The sequence below is a fragment of the Mycteria americana genome, chromosome 1 (assembly GCF_035582795.1).
Source record: "Mycteria americana isolate JAX WOST 10 ecotype Jacksonville Zoo and Gardens chromosome 1, USCA_MyAme_1.0, whole genome shotgun sequence".
NCBI classification, from domain to species: domain Eukaryota; kingdom Metazoa; phylum Chordata; class Aves; order Ciconiiformes; family Ciconiidae; genus Mycteria; species Mycteria americana.
Window position 1 is genome coordinate 114,330,466 of NC_134365.1, and position 19,013 is coordinate 114,349,478.

General features: G+C 38.3%; 1 protein-coding gene across 1 annotated transcript in view; it reads left to right on the plus strand.

Moving 5' to 3' along the window:
• Nucleotides 1-4,948: 4,948 nt before the first annotated feature.
• Nucleotides 4,949-19,013, plus strand: part of NCAM2 (neural cell adhesion molecule 2) — a 337,227-nt gene continuing 323,162 nt past the window's right edge. The window contains exons 1-2 of the mRNA XM_075494582.1: nucleotides 4,949-4,988; nucleotides 18,495-18,815. Of these exons, the coding sequence (XP_075350697.1) occupies nucleotides 4,949-4,988; nucleotides 18,495-18,815 (361 nt within the window). The remainder of the gene's footprint in view (nucleotides 4,989-18,494; nucleotides 18,816-19,013) is intronic.

Genomic DNA, 19,013 nt, shown 5'->3' on the forward strand with positions numbered 1-19,013 from the left:
AGCTCTCAGTACATTGTAAGAAGTAATGTCTATTATTTCCATATTAGAAAAAGGAAACTGAGGCACTGGAGCAAGCCAAGTGATTTCTTGGAGATAAATACTAAGTCTCAATCAAGCTGTAAGAAATGTACAAGAAATGTACAAGAAAAAAACCCTTGTTGCCTTGGGTTTTTTTTGAGGGGATGGTGGGTTTGGGATTTTTTATTTTTTTACTGTTCTGTTTATCACAATACGCTTCTTTCACAAATAATGTATTTCTATAATTACTATTTCCTGTTCATTCACTGATAGTAGTCCCTATGACTACTAAATGGTTTGCCATTTAACCTTGCAAACCTATCAGAATAGAAAGAGAACAATATTTTAAAAGTTCTTTCAAGCTCTTTATATTGTGACCTTTCTCATATTCAGCATAACTGTGCCTCTAGTACAAGATACTCTTCTGATTATATATTGTGTTTGTATATTTTTGCATACTTTCAAAACTCAAAACCTAGAAAAAATAATTGATATAGTATTCCTTTCTGTGCATTTATGTGTTACATTTGATTTTTTAATTATGTGATGACAATTACATTTCAAGGTTGTAATGTAGGCATATGCAACACTGTCAGATTGATGTACAGCTAGTTACCCCTTCAACTGCTTGGTTTGATGATGTCTCTGATATAAATGTTTCTGAGTAGAGACCACCTTACTAAAACATTAAAACAATTGATGCCCTTACACTAACATGTATGTTTTGGCCTTGCAATAATATATAGGTTTTGTGTTTTCAACTCTTTTTAAATTGCTGTGTTCAGTGTTGTGTAATGCTATTCCGTGCTTCGTATGCTGTGTGTCTTATAGCAAATTTTCATCACTACCCTGCTTTCTTTATTGTCAGATATTGAGCAATGGAGATTTTACCCAATAAGTAGTTTTTTCCGAAGATCCTTCCCATCTCTGCTTTCACAAATGCCAGTTCTACCCAATTATAAAACCTGATTCTATTTTCCGCCAATTCAGTGATGTCTTTGGAGAGCCATACTTCCACACTCTTAATGTAGTCAATGCCTGTCTCTGCATCAAAAATAGTATAGGGAGCAAACACAAAGTACAGCATTGTGCAATTCTGAACTGGTCTTCTCAGTAATTCAGTTTATGTTTTTATTTGCCTGAGAAAACTGCCCTTCACTTTTGGCAAGGAATATTGCGCTCTCAAAATTGTTTTAAAGTGTTTCCTTTGGAGAAGCAAGAGTGAGGGAAGGGAAAGGAAAGGAGAACAAGTCATGTTGTTTGTGTGAGTTCTTCTCACAACCAAAGCCTCACTGTGCCAAATCATGACGTAAACCACCAAACAAACTAGCAACCCCTGGCCCAAGGTGTTTATGATTAGCAAATATCACAAAGGCTTGATTTTGTCATCCCTACAGAAGAGACTTTCACTTTCCTGCATAAGAGTCTAATCAAACCCACATAAGTACAACCCTACTTCAGGATGAATCAGAGCAGCAAAATGTAACTCAGCTCTTTCATTTCCAAAGTCCTTCTGAAAAGATGACAAGAGAAGGAGAAGTAAGTGCTGTCATGGAGAGATATCTAATTTTAGCAGCTTATCTAACTGAATAGTCATCTCCAACTTTTAATTGAATAGCTGTAGCTCCTCAGCTGTAGATGCATACAGAGGATGTGAACTGCACACGGATAATACCTGTTATTGGTGCATACTTGTGTAGTGAAGGCTTAAACATGTTAAGATACATTAAATCTTAAACATGAAGGCTGCAAAAAGAAGGGGAGAAACAGAAGTTGCAGCACTTAGTTGTCATATTCCCATCTATACTAGCTTGCAATATTCACCTATGCTTGAAAGGCAAACTGTAATAAATAGTATCTGCTATACAGCCAGAGGAAAAATACAATATCCTATAGAACAGGAAAAGAAATATGAAATAAAAAAGATAAAAGAACTTATTAATCTTTAATCATGTCCACTCCAAAAGAGTCAATATTTCTTCCAGATGCTGGGAGTTGTCTTCCCATCCACTAAATCAACAGCTTTCTTAAAGACAACATAGCAGACCAAAACCCAGGGAAGGTCTGTAATCCACAGCTATGTTTTAATGTGAGTATAGAGTTTATATGCTAAGGATAGATCTGATTGCAACTTTTGCGGCAGAAAATAGTTCAAGTTCTCTTATTGTGCCTGAGTTGGTTTCTTGGGCAAGCATCATATGCCACTGAATTCTCTGCCAGACCAGGGAGGATTTTCCCCAAGGCCACTGATCTTGACTGGCTTTTCACACAGAGCTCTTACTCTTGAATTATGAATGCTTTTTTGCAGTGTGACTCTCTGAGGATGGCTCTTTATATCTGGTAGATTCAAATAGCAGTAGAGGCACTGTAACCTGGAGGTGCAGTTGGCTGTTTATTATCCTTTTCTTCCCTTCCAGTTGGTTTGCACCAGTGTCTCCCCTGTTATGGTTATCTTTCCTGAGTCAAAAAGAAAAAAAAGAAAGAAAAAAAAAAGAAAAAAAAAGCAACTTTTCTACATGCATCTTTGATCAAAACTGTTCCTGAAAAGCCCTTTTCCTTTTAGTGAGAGTGCACCAGTCTTATAAAAATGCTTGATTTATGTTCTTCCTTTTGAGACTTAGGACAGTACAAAGGAGATACTTCAGTTAGATGACTAATACTAAAGCCAACTATTACCTTCCTATGCCAATGCTATGAAATAATAAAATGCAGTAAATTTGTGGTCTAAGTAGAGGTGAAGAAGAAAGTGATCCTCAGTGTGTTTACTGAGGTGATACGAATTCTTGAAAATTTTGCAGGTGTGACCTGAACTTTAATGAGAAAGTGTCTAAAAATCTAAGGAGGTAATTGCAATGTTCTTCTCAGTGCAGATGTCCCTACAGTTCTCCTAAAGGCTCTACATCAGTCCATTATACTCTCGTTTATATATTCTATGGCAAAGTTAATTTACATCACTTTCTAAACTATAGGACCAATTCACTCTATTCCTGAGGAGCAGGAGGAGAAGTCTCCTTGTAGTTGATTAGCAGCTATGTTGAAGGATGGGCATAATTTTGCTGCAGATTTTTTTCCAACTCGTAACTGGTCAAAGAAGGCCCTTCCCAGTAAATCCACAAGAAATCACCTTATTGCTTCCAGAATGCAGTCCATGTACAAACAGGGAGAAAGAGCACTGACATAAATATATTCTTACTTATATATGTACGCATACATATAAAAATATGTATTTATGTATCATTTTTAAACATAAACCTGCACCCAGAGTCACATAAAAGCACATGGAGGCACAAATATATGTGCATATTTCCATCTACATAAATAGATCAATCCTGAATAGATACAGGAATGAAATGTAGTGGTACAACTGTGCACAGGTATTCTGTAAAGATAATTCTTCAGTAATAGAGGGAATAGGCTAATACAGCTTGTTTCTACTAAATGTTAAAAATTGTGTTTCTTGTGTCTAATGAAATATTGATATGCTACTCAAAATGAATCATTCTGTCCTGTAACAGATAAACACAGAAAAGTATCTAAACATATCTTTTCTTCCTCTCTCACTATCCTATCCACTTTTTCTCAAACCAACTTCAATTCAGATTTTTACTGCCAAGAAGAAATTAAAGAAAATGTGATCTTCATGGAGTGCAGTTTCTTTTTCAAACAGTCAGTAAACACTTTGCTGCTTTTAATATTTTCATGCCTTTGGCAACCACCTGTTTTGTTTGTGTGTTAAAGCTTAAGATAATTCTAAGAAAGAAACATTCAGCACACAGTTCAGGGAATTCAATAGATCATTCCTATAACTGATAATTGAAGAGTGCCCTTAAAACAGGGTGCAAAAAATATATGTGATGGAAAACAATGCTACACTGAACAACCAGGGTATGTTCCTGAAAATTACCCCATCAGTCACAGGTCCGCTTTTCTTATTCAGGGGTTTAAGACCAAACATCTTGCAGCAGCTTCTTTTTCTCTTTCTCACCCCCAGTAATCTGGGATTTGATTAAATTTATTGCTTTATGTTTTATTAATCTCCTGGATTAGAGGAATATAATAGAGCAGCAGTTACTCACATGTGTACTGGTATGGATAGTTAACTTCAATTACACGGCATGCAGTTCCTGACGACCAGGCCAGACGCAAACAGAAGAATTTGGTTTTAATGGACTATTTTATGTTTTCTTCTTGTTTCGTTCATTTCAGAGAATAAAAACTGTCCTTGCAAATATAACCACAGTCTCTAGGCTGGAAGTTGAAGCAAAAAGAACCTCTTTTGTTCTTTGTTACAGTATTCCTCAGCAGAAAGACAGTAAGGTATAAATTACAGCCCACCACGCATATACAGAATTCTCCAAACCTGTTCATTGCACAGTTGTGCCAATTTTTTAAATTCAAAACTTCATCTTTTCTCTTGAAATTATTAATATTATGGGAACTTAGATAAGCACCCATTTGCACAAATCTCAGTAAGTTAAAGGGCCATTTGCTGAGTCAGACACAAGCACTGAAATCATGTTGGGTTGCTATATTCTCATGAATGGTGGGTAAACTGCTCTTTTTGTTGCTTAAAACAAGACGGAGGGTTCCAGTTCTTCCATAGGCCAATCGGAAATTTTTTGGCCAATGTGTGTGTTATAAATTTTTTACAGGTGCAAGGCCTCTAATTAATATTGTTAATTGAAATAAACTATTTTTATTTCATCTTTATATCTGTTTTAGTGAAACACCATTCTTAAGTCAATTTTCTGGTAAAGCTAATCCGATGTAAAACATTTGCTAATGGGTTAATTTTTCCCCCCTTCAATTTGTCAGCTATAAAAACCTTTTTCCTCCTTTAATGAATTAAAAAATACCCTGGCTAAGACTTAGTTGCATTTTGAAAAAAATCAGACTCTTTTTGTACAGTTGAAAAAAGTAATTTGTTGTAATGGTAGATCTTCATATCATTGGAGAACTCATTCATGAAGGTACCAATAACTGATCATAAAAAAGTATCTATCCTTACGTGAGACACAAAGAAAATAATAGTTTTAGAATGACAGCAAGAATCAGAAACAGAAACTTACAGATGAAGACAGAAATCAAGTTTAAGACTTAAAATTATGGGAAAAGAATAAATAGAAACAGACTGATAATAATATACCATTACCTCAAATATGCCAAGTTTGATCCAGTTGAAGCTACTGTCAAAATAGCTTGATTTCTCAAGAATTCCTCTCTGTGGATATGAATGTGGATGTGAATGCACTAAGGTCCTGTGAGCTGCTTTTTTCTTTGCTTTTCAGCAGATATAGTGCCCAGTGTCCTTCTGGTACAGTATATGAAATCAGAAACAGACTATCTGACCTTATGATATTTGAAATCGGGGAGACTGATCTGTACTCTTGCCTTTCTTATGGCAGTCAAAGGGACAGAAGGTTGCAATTTCTTCTTTGACCAGAACTCTGGAGTGCTTGGTCATTCTGTTTTTTAGACTATTGCTCCCCCAGATACCTTCTAAGTAATCATCAACCTTACTTAACATAATGCTATTTGGTTTAGATCTGACTATTTTATCATTAAGCATACCTTTCATTTTTCATAGATCAATTTACAGCTGCAGATACTTTCAGACAAGAGAAAGTATATTGTCCTTGCATTGCTTAATATATAAATTATGATGGAAAGCAGTGTAAATCATACCATGACACCATTTATATTTGGTAGAATAAGGCATATGCAAATTCAGAATGAATAAAGAAAATACTTTCTTATATAACTTTGTCAAACACGTTGCCACAAAGCTTTGCTAAAGATGGAAACTTAAAGAGAGTTTAAAAATTAATGAATCTTTCATGTGAACAAGAATATCTGCAATTATCAGCTATTGCTTTTGGAAAGTATTAGACTTATACCAGACTATCTACTGCTGCTTTGGAGGTTTTCTGAGCCGTCCATTGCGTTGGCCACCGATGCATAAATAACAGAGAACTAAAGAGACGAATTTTCTGTTCTACTGTGGCAATTCCGATGTTCCTACACCAAACAATGTTTTTAGATGTTTCTAAATTCACTGCTGTTTAAAAAAAATTAAGAAAAAACCAACATAAACTTCAAAAATGCTTTTCACTTAATGCAGAGCACATCACTGATTCTCTACTTAATAGACTACAACTCCATTAAACACCTATCTTGTATTTGCCATTCAGGAGAATGGCAGTCCCTCTGCAGCCTTCATAAAGCCCTGAGTAATCTAATTTAATTTAAAATTACCCTTTTTTCAGTAGAAAAGGGAAGACTACATGACCTCCAGAGGTCCTTTGCAACCTAATTGGGTTTTTGCTTCCATGATTTGCAATTGTATTCCAAGCAAATCACGACTCCGTTGTCCAAGCTAGAAACAATCAAAAATACACAAAGTGGAACTCTGTATTCCAGGAATAAAACTCGTAAAAAGGCTGACAACAATTAGAATCAAATGCAAAATCCATTTCCTTGTTTAGCTCTTCAAGGGTACCTCCTTCCTACATGTGAACATACATCAGCACATACATCTGTTAGTCTTCAAGGGGAAGTGTATCTCTTTTCCCAGTTGAGGGTTCTCAAACACTAAGATGGTGAGTACTTATATTCAGTCATTTAAGAGTCATTTGCCTCTCAGCATATAACTAGTAGTATACGCAGGGAAGTGAAATACTTGCTTTGCTTGAATTGTAGACTCTTAAGTGAAAATATTGCAGCTGTTCTGAACATATATAAAAACTTAATTTTCCAGAGGCCTTGACTCTCTATTTACTTTCACATTTTTGTGAAAATACTCTCTTTTCTAGATTAGTATTTTTTCTCTTTTTGAATGCTGCGTGTGCATAGATCATGGAACAGAGTGTTTATACCATTTTGGTATCTAAAGTGGTATAGCTATAAAAATATAGATGTACAACTTTGCACTTAAACTGGTTAGATAAAATGTTTTCAACATTAAAGTGAAAAAAAAAAAGGTATCTGCCTGGCTTTCTGCCCCCCCCCCTCCCCTTTTTTTTTAAATGAAAAAATATATAGATGAGAAGAAAATAAGTACATTACCAGTACCCAGACAAAAAGGGGTACATTGTTTTACATAAGAGTCTAATACATTACTGTAAACCTTCTGGGTCTTAAAACCAAAGCAAAAGCAATATCTCCAACATTTTCCCTCTCTTTTCCTTCAAAAAGCTTCTAAGGATTGAGCAGCCCTCAGAGAATGACTGCTCTGTTGACTTTCATGAAAAGGTTTATCTATGAAAAGGCACTCTCTCAGCTCTGCAAATCTTATTCACTGTGAATAGAAAAAAAGTCTGAAATCACATTGGACACAACAGGAGGTTTTTCTTGATCACAGAATGAAAAATCCAGATCCATATTTCCAAATCACATTTAGACCACAATTAAAACACCAAAATAATTCCATCAAACTGACTCCCAAGTAGAAATGCTGCAAGCAAGGGCAATAAAATAATCAAGAAAGGTTCAGTGCCATTGTACAATATATTACTGGCTGTCAGGTTTGTGATTTTTGAGACAGTTTAAATAAATGACGTGAGAAATAGAAAGTTTGGCTTCAAGTCATATGTACTGTTAATGAGATTTTGGCAAATATAGTTGCAATATTTATTAAAATATCTTGACAAATGTTAATATTGTGGCCAATTAAGACTTCTAGAATTCTTTTTGTGTTTTCTTATACTACGGCTCTACCCCAACATGTGAACTAGATCTGTACCATGCATCACCGTGCCATCTTCTATACATGTTAGTTCAGTGAGCTTCCTGTCTGTTCTTGTTAGGGAGAGTAAGCACATACTTCTTGCATCCTCAGGCCATGAGAAAGTTTTTTAAAAGTGCATGCTCCAGTTCAGTAGTCATGTTAGCACTGTGGATGATAACTTGGGGCAGAAAAATATTTTGAGTACCTAGCTAATGTGAAAGTCTGGCCAAAACATGATCTGCAGAAGTATAAAAATAAAAAGCAAACATGGACTGCAATCACAAATAGCAGGCCAGTTATATTTTTACGGGTATCAAAGGATGCTAAGGCAACAAAATTATAATAGGGACTATTAAAGGAAAATACCATGAGAACAATTAACAACCCATCTGAAGAGCTTTAAAAAAAAAAAAAGAGAGAAAGAGAGAAAATGGAAGAATAATGCATAGAAATAATGAAAATGGACTAAGATATGGACATCAAGGGTCAAAACTGAGTGTACCTATTAGCCCTTATCAAAGAATCACTCTGAGAAGAATTTTATTGTGCAGTACCATACATAACACAAGATAAGGCTGATTGCCCTATGCCTAAAAATGGGCTGAACCATTACTTTGGTTAGAGCCATCTCATAAGAGCAAACAAAAAGTATTGGATAGTGGTTCTGATATCTCATAATTCTCCATAAGACTCTCCCAAAATTACTTTACTACTGCAGCTACAGACAGCCTGAGCTGTTAAGGGTAACTGTTTTTTTAAGTCACATTCCTAACACATAGTATGGCTGGCCTGAATCAGTCATTCTGTCTTCTTTACTAGTTCTTTTTTTAAAATAATTGACAGTTTTCCTGGAGCTTCTTAATAATTACTATTATTACTTAAATTCATCACACGTATAAAATGCAACTCGAGTTCCTACTGATCATTATTTACGACTGCTAATAGCGTCACAATAAGGACGCCATTAAGAAGAAAAAAGGGAAGAAATACTTTCATGTTTCTTGTGCTTAAACATTTTCAAGTGGAGATTTAGTTGGCAATTAATGTAAATGAAAAACCATGAACACCTCTTTACACCCTGTATGGGTGCTATCTGTGGAATCATAGAAGTCACTCAATAGGAGGAAGGGTTCCTGAGGAAACCGGGATGCTAAGAGAAAGGAAAATACTACAGAAAGATTTAAAGAATTCTTTCTCTTGCAGCTTGGGAACCGTATGACAGAGTCACAGAATCACAGAAGGGCTGAGGCAGGAAGGTATCTTTGAGATCCTCTAGTCCAATAGTCCAACATCACTGATCAAGCAGGGTCAGCCAAAGCATGTTGACCAGGACTGTGTCCAGTCAGGTTTTGAGTATCTCCAAGGACAGAGACTCAACAATCTCTCTAGGAAACCATCCTCAAAGTAAGAGATTTATCTTGATTTTAAATAGTGTTCCCCATATTTCAGTTTGTGCCCATTGTCTATTGCCCCTTCACTGGGCACCACTGAGAAGAGTCCAGCTCCACCTTCTTTCCTATCCTCCGTCACGTATTTTTACACCCTGATAAAATCCCCTTAAACTTTCTCTGTTCCAGGCTGAATACTGTCAGCTCTTTCAGCCTCCCCTCATATATCAGATGCTCCAAGCCCTTAATCACCCTCGTGGCCCTATGCTGGACTCGCTCCAGTACATGTCTGTCTCTCTTGTACTGGGGAACCCAGCACTGGAACCAGCACTCCAAATGTGTCTCACCAGGGCTGAGCAGAGGGAAGGATCACCTCCCTTGACCTGCTGGAAATGCTGTGCATAATGTAGCCCAGGAGGCTGCTGGTCTGCTTTCCCGTGACGGCTCATTGCTGGCTCCCGGTCAGCTTGGTGTCCACCAGGATCCCCAGGGCCTTCTGTGCTAAGTTGTCTTCTTCACTTCTGCTATAAGGTTCTAATTCCTTTCTTCTGCAAAGGAAACTTTGATGAAAACTTCATGTACAATCCTTTATGATATTTTCCATCAACACAGTCCCAAGTCAAAAAATAATGGGTCCATTACAGACATGGGTCCAAAACAGACAATGCCACGGAGGTACTACTCTTTATTTCCATACCGCTTCAATGGATCTTGATCCCCTATATTTCTGCGAGTAGAGGGAACAATCCAGTCCTAAAGCAGTTTTGAATTCTTTCTACAGGTTTTGGTTATGTTCTGCTGAGTTGCTAAATTAAACAAACAAACAGAAAATCCTCAAGAAAAATATTAAAAAAAATATTTTTTATTAATCCCTTATATAAATTTTTCCCTTTCTAACTCTCCTTCTGACAAATATTGATCCTTCCCAACCCTCCGCCCTTTCTTTTTCCTATGAAGAACAAGTCAGCACAGCAATATATACAGTACACTGATTTCTTTTGCTTGTCAAAAACATAACTGATGATTTCATCAGTGTTATTGGCACAGTTGTTGCAAAAAAGGATTTCTTAGCTTGTTTTCCCTGACGATCTTGCTTCTTCTGCACTAATGTATGTATTCTGCAGCATCATGCTTTATCTGTGGCAACTGTGAGATTTTAAAATGTTTTTATTTTCAAAGAATGTATCTAGAACTCAGAAGCTTCTACTAACTATGAAGCAGTAAGAGAGGTTTCTCATAGTTTTAAAAATATTGTTAAATGCTGGGTCTAAATTACAGCAGAAATTGCCAGAAGGATGACCTGAGCTTAATTCTGAGTACCAATCTCATTTACTGTGCTTCCAGCTGTTCTGGGACATAAAAAAACCTATTACTGTTGAATAGTCCAAGTTTAAGGAGCCTGAATATACGCATAGACATCATCTGTACCTGAAAACAGGAACTGAAACACCTGGAAGCTAGATCTTTGTGGGCCTCATTTTAAAAGTATTTCAGTAGTAAGAGATCTTTCTGCTTTCACAGGGCCAGTCAGGCTCTGAAAAGGTTGAGGTCGGCTCACATAAAACAGTCAGGAAAATGTAGGCCTTCATCTATTTTAAAGTTTATTTCCCAGCTAGATTTTTCTCAAGTCTTCAGCTTGTTACAAATACATCTATGGAACAGGTTTCCCTGTGTGATAAAATTCCCAAATACGACCCCTCCCAAACCAACATATTTAATTATTCATGTAATTTAAAAAATGCATTCAAATTTTAACTTTGTTAAAGTTGGTGTAAAAATTCTCTTTCAAAATTTATTTTTCACTCCCTATTATTTATTTATAACTACATCTACACAGAAGAAATGAATCATTAAAAGGCATAAACAAATGCATTGTAAACCCAACCGTTATTATTTTAGATACGTTTAATTTCAATATGATTCTCACCAACGTATCTATGTACTGTTGGTTGTTTGCTTCCCTATTTTAAGTTATATATCTTTCCAAGTGAGGTTTTCCTTGCCCAGAGAATTTTTAGTGCCCTGCAAGATGTACTGCTCCAGAACTATTGTTCTTGATATACCACATGCTGTTAATGTGGGTAAAAAGAAAATAGTCTTGAATGGATGAAAAAACCCTCTGGAAAATTATGTATCTCCAAAGCAAAATCCTATTTTATGTACCTATGTACTTTGGATAACATAGATTTGCTTAACAATACAAGATTCCCCCCCCCCCCCCCTTTTTAAGACAAATGTCATAACACCCTGACATTTGCCAACTCAAATGGTTATTTAATAGAAAGCATTCATTATTTACATTGAAAATCTGAACAAGAAAGCAATGAAAAAGGAGTTGCCTGTTCTACTTATGGATCTTGGAAATTTATTTAAAGTTTTTCCATAAAGGCAATTTTTTAAAAAAATTATGGAACATATGTGTGGTGTTGCAATCTGGCTTTGAAGTGAGTTGAAAGGTGACGGAGGCAGTTGTTTTCAAAAAACCACTACCTGTGGGTGTAAAATCAATTCACTGTAAATCAGGAGTTCATTCTCATCTGTAGTACTGTGCTTAATTCCTTACCTTACTACGATTTATAACAGACATTGAAGGATAATGAAAAGCATATTACAAAGACAGGAAGAAAAGCAGGTGAGATAATGAATAAATTGGGATCATCCCATTTAGAAAAGATACAGGAGGATGTTTATTCTTATAATACAGCATCTAGAGAAACCAAACTGAGCACTCTTATCTTTCAAAACTCATCAAATGTAAAATTAATTAAAGAAAATGTTGTGTAATCGACATGGCTAACCTTTGAAACTGCTTGCTGTATCAAGATGCTAGAAGATGTCAAGAGCTCAGAATATCTCAGTAAAGAAGCAGATGTCTCCTCATGAATAAGAACTTCTGAAGTTGTGGGTCTGAAATTAAATTAAAAGATGAGTGTTGGTATAAACTATGGGGTTTAGATCACATGCCTTTATAACAGTCTGGAGTTAAGATCCACATTCTTTTGAATTTTCCATCATCGTTTAGTCAATAATCTCTTCCTGAATTCACAGCTGAACACTTTCATTATGACCTTTCCTCCATGTTAAGAATTGGAGATGTGGACACAGTTCTTTTATCACTTGGAGAAATCAATATACTCAAAATTATATGTCTTCCCTTTCCCCCAATCTTATTTACATATATAAATAAAGACTTAGAAATAAGTCCTTCATAAAGGTTTCACTGACTGTTGACATCCCTCATATCAGCCATCACACCTCCTTGCTCACTTGTATCACATATAAGTCAACAATTACCCAGTTACAATGAAAACTGGGACAGTGATGTGGATCAGGTTAGTCAGATGGCTCCAAATCCCAGATACTCTGTTTAATCTGGGCAGTGCTTAAAATGTGCAGCACATTTAGCATCACAATACAGAACTGTAACACAAAGGTATCCATAAACTTTCTAATTTTCACTTTATGTCTAATTTTACATTCTATAGATAACCTTTCTTTGGTCCGGGGTTTTGTACGGTTTTAGTCTTTGCTGTTAATGAAAATATGGCTGAATAAGTGTGATTTACATTTTGTTCTGAATGTCTCTGAAATTCATCGTGATTCAAAGCACTTCAGGGAACAAGTTTCACAGTCTCAGAACAGCAGCTGAGAAAGGTCTGTGTTTTGCACACACAACCACTTTAAAAACAACTGCTCTTCAAATTCTCACCATGTAGCAACCATTCTTTGCTATTCCACATGCTGAAATAACTTCTGCACATCTTGGCTACGGCCAGCAAATCTTGTTGTCTCTTCTTCAGTGCTGCAGTAATAAAAAATTCTTGAAGGTCCCTTCAATTAACTTAAATTATATTGCACTAAGCCAGATATTAGTACTTGCATGATCTGGTAATACAGTTCATGGAGGAACAATTTTTATCTAAGAGATGGTAACAAATGGCTGGTGGGACTTCTGTAACCAAAAGCAGGTGTTTACACCTATCAGGCAGGAAGGTGACAGTTCCAATGAGCTAAGGAAATGTAGTAATTTATGAAATATTGTTTGGTAGCATCCACAATATTTGCAGATTAAAAAAAAAAAAAAGGAAAGGAATCTTTGCTCTAGAAATTGTACAAAATAAAACACTGCTAACTAATAGGAAAGAAGGGTGCTAGCGTGAAAAAAAAGGTGTGTGAGGCTGCTCAAAAGCAGGCCATAAAAGAGGTAAAGTACGCAACTGCCATGTTGCTGAATATGTAGGCAGTTATATTTGAGCCAGCTGGAGCACCTTAGCATTGGCAGTTTCATTCTCAGGTAAAATAAACCATGTGTCCATAATCCTGCCCAAATATCTGAAGCTGAGAGTGACGGGATAGTAACTGTTGAGAGTTCATGTTTTTTGAGTGATTGATCTGAGAAGAGCAAGAGAGTCACACATCTAGAAATGTGGTAACCAGGAATATATGAAAATCTGTCTCGAGTTCAGACAAGTTACGTTGTCTCATCTCTCAAATGCTACTTTTGCTGCACTAGACACAAAAGTGTACAATGCTTCCTTCAGACATATAAATTCAGCTTATTGATTTCTTTTGTCAGCACAATGTTTTACATTGTAATCAAATTAGCACACTGTACTTCAAGCAACCTTGCTATCTTCAAAAACTAAGCAGTCGTCTTTACCTGGACAAAATTATTTTACACATGACCTTGTCATTATTCAGTTCCAGAAATGATACAGGAAATTATCCTCCCTACATAAAATCCATGAGTCTCTTCTTAGTATCTGAATAATTTCAATATCATTTTAAGTTTCTCTCACAGGAAGGAGAGTTCTTTCTTTATTTAAAGCGACTTGAAACAGAGTGGAAACAATGTTTTTGACTCTTCCTCATAAAATGTTAATCCAAAATGATAGTAATTTTAGATCTTTATGAAAGTCTCTATAAGATGTTAAGAACTTGAAACATAATAGTGGTGCAAACATTTATGAAACTGTCTTTTGTTTATAGTGCATCATTTCCTCACCACAATAATGCTGTTGTTCACTGTTGTATATTTATCTTAGTGCCACTTTAATTGTGTTTTCAGTGTTCATGGGAAAGCATCCTATTTGGGATAATTACTCACTTTGGAGATGATCAGCAATTTGGTTCATGAGCACCTCTGAAAATTATCTTATCTGCAGAAGGCATTTCCTGCAAGTGCAAGATACTGGGTTTGCAAGAAGGGGTATTTTCTCTCTTCTCTTTTCCTTTTTTCTCTCATTTCCTATCCCCAAAACATTTGATAATTGCTCTAGGACATGCTGATTTCCTTACAACTCTTCACCAGCTATATCTAGACATATGATCTCTCTGTGCATTTTCTAACCGTACCATTATCATAAGTTGCCCTAAAATTCTCAGCTAATTTTAAGGTGCTTCCTTAACATTTCAGTTTATGTAAGACAAGTAAGCAAATCCAGTGGGATCTCTTGGCAGCTTGGGTGTCCACAGGGAAACATGTATTTCAGTATAAATATCCATTATGAAATCATCACCAACATTTAAGTTTCTGTATTTAATTACATTTGCATTGAACATGCAATCATCAATCAACTTAAAAATAAAGTAATCCTTGCAAAAACACCATGGAGATGTTTCTTGACAAGCAAGTTCAGTCACAGCAAGTTTACAGATCCTCAGTTCTTGTAAACTGACTTAAGTGCAGTGATGATAGCTTAAAATGGTTCTGTTGCCAGAGCCTAATTTTGCCACTTTTATTCATACCAGCTGATAGGCTACTGTATAAACAAACCCACTGAGCGAAAAAAAGTAAGTAAGATGGGGGACAATTAATTCTTGCTGTCTTTTTGCTAACTTCACAGGTAGTAACACTTTGTTAGGAGAAAAGCTGCATATGACAGCACAGTTGTGAAAGCTGGAGGCTATTGTGTGACAGATAAAAGACAGGGAACTCTACAGATATATCGTCTTAGATTCTGAGTATGGTATTCCAAAAGATCTAAGGTATTAATCAAACATATATGTGATATTAGGTAATATTTTCCCTTCTTTTCCTCTAAGATTTTTCTGGCAAGTCTTTTCAGTCACTGGAGTTGTATTTTAATTGCTTCAAAACCCTATTAAAGTCTATTTCCCCACCTTTGGAATAGCTGGCCCCAACAGAACGATTACTATACTTCTTGATGTTGCACCTCTTGGCCGTTCACATGGGATAATGTTCACTGTAGTTTATTTCTGATCTTATTTTTAAAAGTTATGTAGCATGAAAATGTGTTTGTTTTCTGCCAGCATGTTTGTTATGCATGTGATATTACCCAGAAATCATATTTTCTAATTCCCCAGTCTAAGTACAGCCATTAAACTCCATGTCAGGCTTCCCCCCAGTAAACAGCGCACTCTTTAAAGAAAAATGCCATTAGCCAAAGAATGGCAACTACTACAGGTGTGTTGTTATCGATACAGATTAGTGCTTTACAGCACTTCGAAATGCTCATCTTTTGGTTCATTTAATGCATGGTCACAAACACCAAGAGTCATATAGATAGAGACGGCAGAAAAGCTGAGCACTTTTTCTGCCTCTTTCTAATCTCTGTTTGCATGACCTCAGTGTGACATGCTGTTGTGGTTCACCATGATACACTTTTTTACAGATCTTTCTTCCATAACAAATGAGTTGTTCCATAAGCAGCAGAAACAATGAAGCCCTGCATACTTACGCACTTTGTCCCCTCCTCTCCTCTCCATCCCTCCTCAGGATGTGTACATAGACCTTTTAGGTGGTACATGTGACAGTGTACTTGGAGCTACATGTGCACTGATGGACGAACCAGCTGCTGCCTCTTCCTTCAGTCAGGTCTCTCTCTTTTAGAGTAGTACTACAAGAATGTGATTATCTTTGAGATTTATATCCATCTTTTGTTGTTGTTACTCCATTGCTTCAGAGGGGTGAAGAGCATGTTCCCCTTTTCTTGAGAAGCTGGTCTAAACCCAGATTTCTCCAAATCCTGTAGCAATATGGCATGGACAGTCTACATGGCGGGCTCTGTTCACTGCTGCAGGACAAGGAATCCTGTTTTGAAGCAAAGCACCCTCATCCCATTTCAAAGGAGCAAGAACTGGCCACTCAGATCTGACACTGGTGAAATTCTCATCATATTTATGATTTTAAATAAGCAAACATGGGATAGTAGCATTCTTTCTATTATGTTTATTCTATTACGTTATATCTATTATGTTCTATTATGTTTAGTTCTTGTGGGGCAAAGAAACTTCCTGCTTGCTTCTGTATTGTGTCTTGGTGGGGTGTCTGCTGTACATGGATTTCAATCCTTGCATCTATGCATGTGTGCAGATCAAGGTGCTTCTGTGCAACTTTTGGCCCTTAATTAAAGCAGAGTATAACAGATGTTAAGGTATGTGTACAAGTTATTTGGTTTTATTCATGAATACTGTTCTTATTTTCTCTATTTATTCCACTTTTGCTGGATGGTAATGCTCCAAACACCTCAAAACCAAAGCTAAATCTGACAAATTTGGCATCTTATCCACTTCATAGTGAGGGTTTCTTGCTTTTTGCCCAGTAAGATTTATATTTCCTCTTCTTTTAAGGTTTTTATCTAATATTTGTTTTCATAATCTTTCCGTATTAATCTACTAATGATGTCTATTTCTGTAGTTGGGTACTGGGGCTGACAGAACCTTCTTACTGGGAAAAACTTCTTCACCAAAATACTTCCTTTTGTTGAGCTATCCTGAACCTGCTCTAAGGGCTCCAGCCAAAAGCTTCTGCAATTAGGCATCTCTCCCAACGTTCAGGAGCAGAATGGCTCCTAAATATAAATCAGTTCTTCCCTAAAAGGCTTTGCTGAAGCTGCCACATTTTGGATTTCCAAACCTGCATGAGGAATTACAGTTCCATTCCCACTTAAATATACATGAAAATGAATCTGTTCATTTTATACTAGGCTACAAAAATCTTTAGTTTCAAGAGCAGGACCATGTGGTGTGTAGTTGAGCAATAAGGTTCTGATTTATGTGGTGTAGATTAACCAAGCAATGGCACAAAGCTGTCACTCTCCCCTCTACCAGCATTTTCTGTACGTCTTCCCAAGTGTCCTAAAACATCATCTTCTGAGGAAAGACTTTCAGTTTTATCACCTATCTTGTTGATACCAGCAAGATCTGGCTACACAATTTCTTCCTCCTATATTTCATAATTTTGTACTACCTGTGCAGAAAGAGTCAAGCTGAAGATGCTGGTTGTGTAATTTGTATTAGTCTTCTGCAAAGGGACTTCTTGTCTCCCTCCTCTTCCCCCAAACCCAAATCCTCTTGAAAAGGGCAAAAAAAGGGTTGGAAAAATTATTAGGGATGTGTTAATTTTGATTAATCTTTTATTAACTACTATCATTACTGCTTCACATTAGCATAAATCCACTTCTGTCTCCTTCCATGTATCATACAGGTGGTAAGGTGACAAATTTATAGAAGCTGCTTTGGAGACCATAGCTTAATTAACACACACAAGAAGATTACCTCTTCAAAGTCAAGCTGGACAAGAATCCACCTTTTCTTCTTTTTGCTTTAGGGCAGGTTTTTTTCCTTACAAAGCAAGCTCCTCGGTGAGACAGCACTGAGGCATCAAAAAGGTAAGCAATTTATTTTTTATCGGTTTTATTTCACGCAGTCGTAAATAGCAGAGGTATTTTTCCCCTCTGTACCAACAACAAAAGGCAAAACAGCCAATTCCTAGACAGCTAAATGAGCAGGTACAAACCCAACGTCATTAGGCGGAGACGCACCCGTACGCGAGGCTCACAGCGCTCCCGCTTCCCGCCGACGCTGCAGCACGTTACCGCACGGCGAAGGAGCGGGGCAACCGCCGGGCCCTGCGCAGCCCCCGCCGCCTCGGCCCCCTCCCCTCCCCTCCGTTCCCCTCCGCTCCGCTCCCGGGCGGGCCGCGAGCCGGGCGCTCCCGCGCACAGGCGCCTCGCGGCAGCGGCGGCACGCGCCCGCCGCCCCCTAACGGAAGCCTCGCGGGCAGCCGTTGGGGGCGCCGCCGCCGCGAGCCAGGGCACCGCCGGGGGAAAGGGGGTGCCCGAGCCACGCCAGCTCCCCTGGTGCGCCCCCCTCGCGCACGCAGCCGAAGCGCCGCTCGCGGCTCTCCCTGGCCGGGCGGCGGGGGCTTCCCGTAGGCTTCTTCGTCAAGCTGCCGCCTCTCCCTTTAGGCTCTCTCCCCGCAGGCGACAGCGGGGGAGCAGGCTCCGAGGGGCCGCGGTGGGGAGGCCGGGGAGTTGCCTCGCCGCGCCCCGGGGGGCTGCCGGGGAGGGAGGGAGGGAGGGAGGCTGGGAGGCTTCGAGCCGGCTGCCGCCTCTTAGAGCGGCGGAAGAATCTGCCGGCGCTGCCGCTCGTCGGTGGTGCGGCCGTGCGTGCAGCGCGGAAGGATCCGCGCGGGCCGCCGTGTGCCCGCCTCCTGCGCGGCGGCCGCTGCCTCCCTGATATAGTGCGGCACGGGGAGGCGCTGGCAGTCACTTGGCGAGCGGCGTTCCGCGGTGCGGGGCTGCGCGGGCAGGCGCGGACGGCAGCGGGGTTTGCCTGGGCTGAGCACCTCCAACTTGGAACTGTCCACCAGCGCGAGCTCCTGAACATGAGCCTCCTGCCTCTCTACCTGCTCGGATTGCTCCTCAGTAGCGGGCAAGGTAGGCGCGGGGCTGCCTTTTTTTTTTTTTTTAATTATTAGTCTTACCTGTACTGTCTGCTTGCTCAGATTAACGTATAACCGGAAAAGAAATGGAGAAAAAATAAAGCAATGGATCACCCTGGAACCAAATTAAAAAGGACCTAAAACTTGTTTCATCGCCCCCCCCCCCCCATCCCCTTTTTTTTTTTAAAGTCTT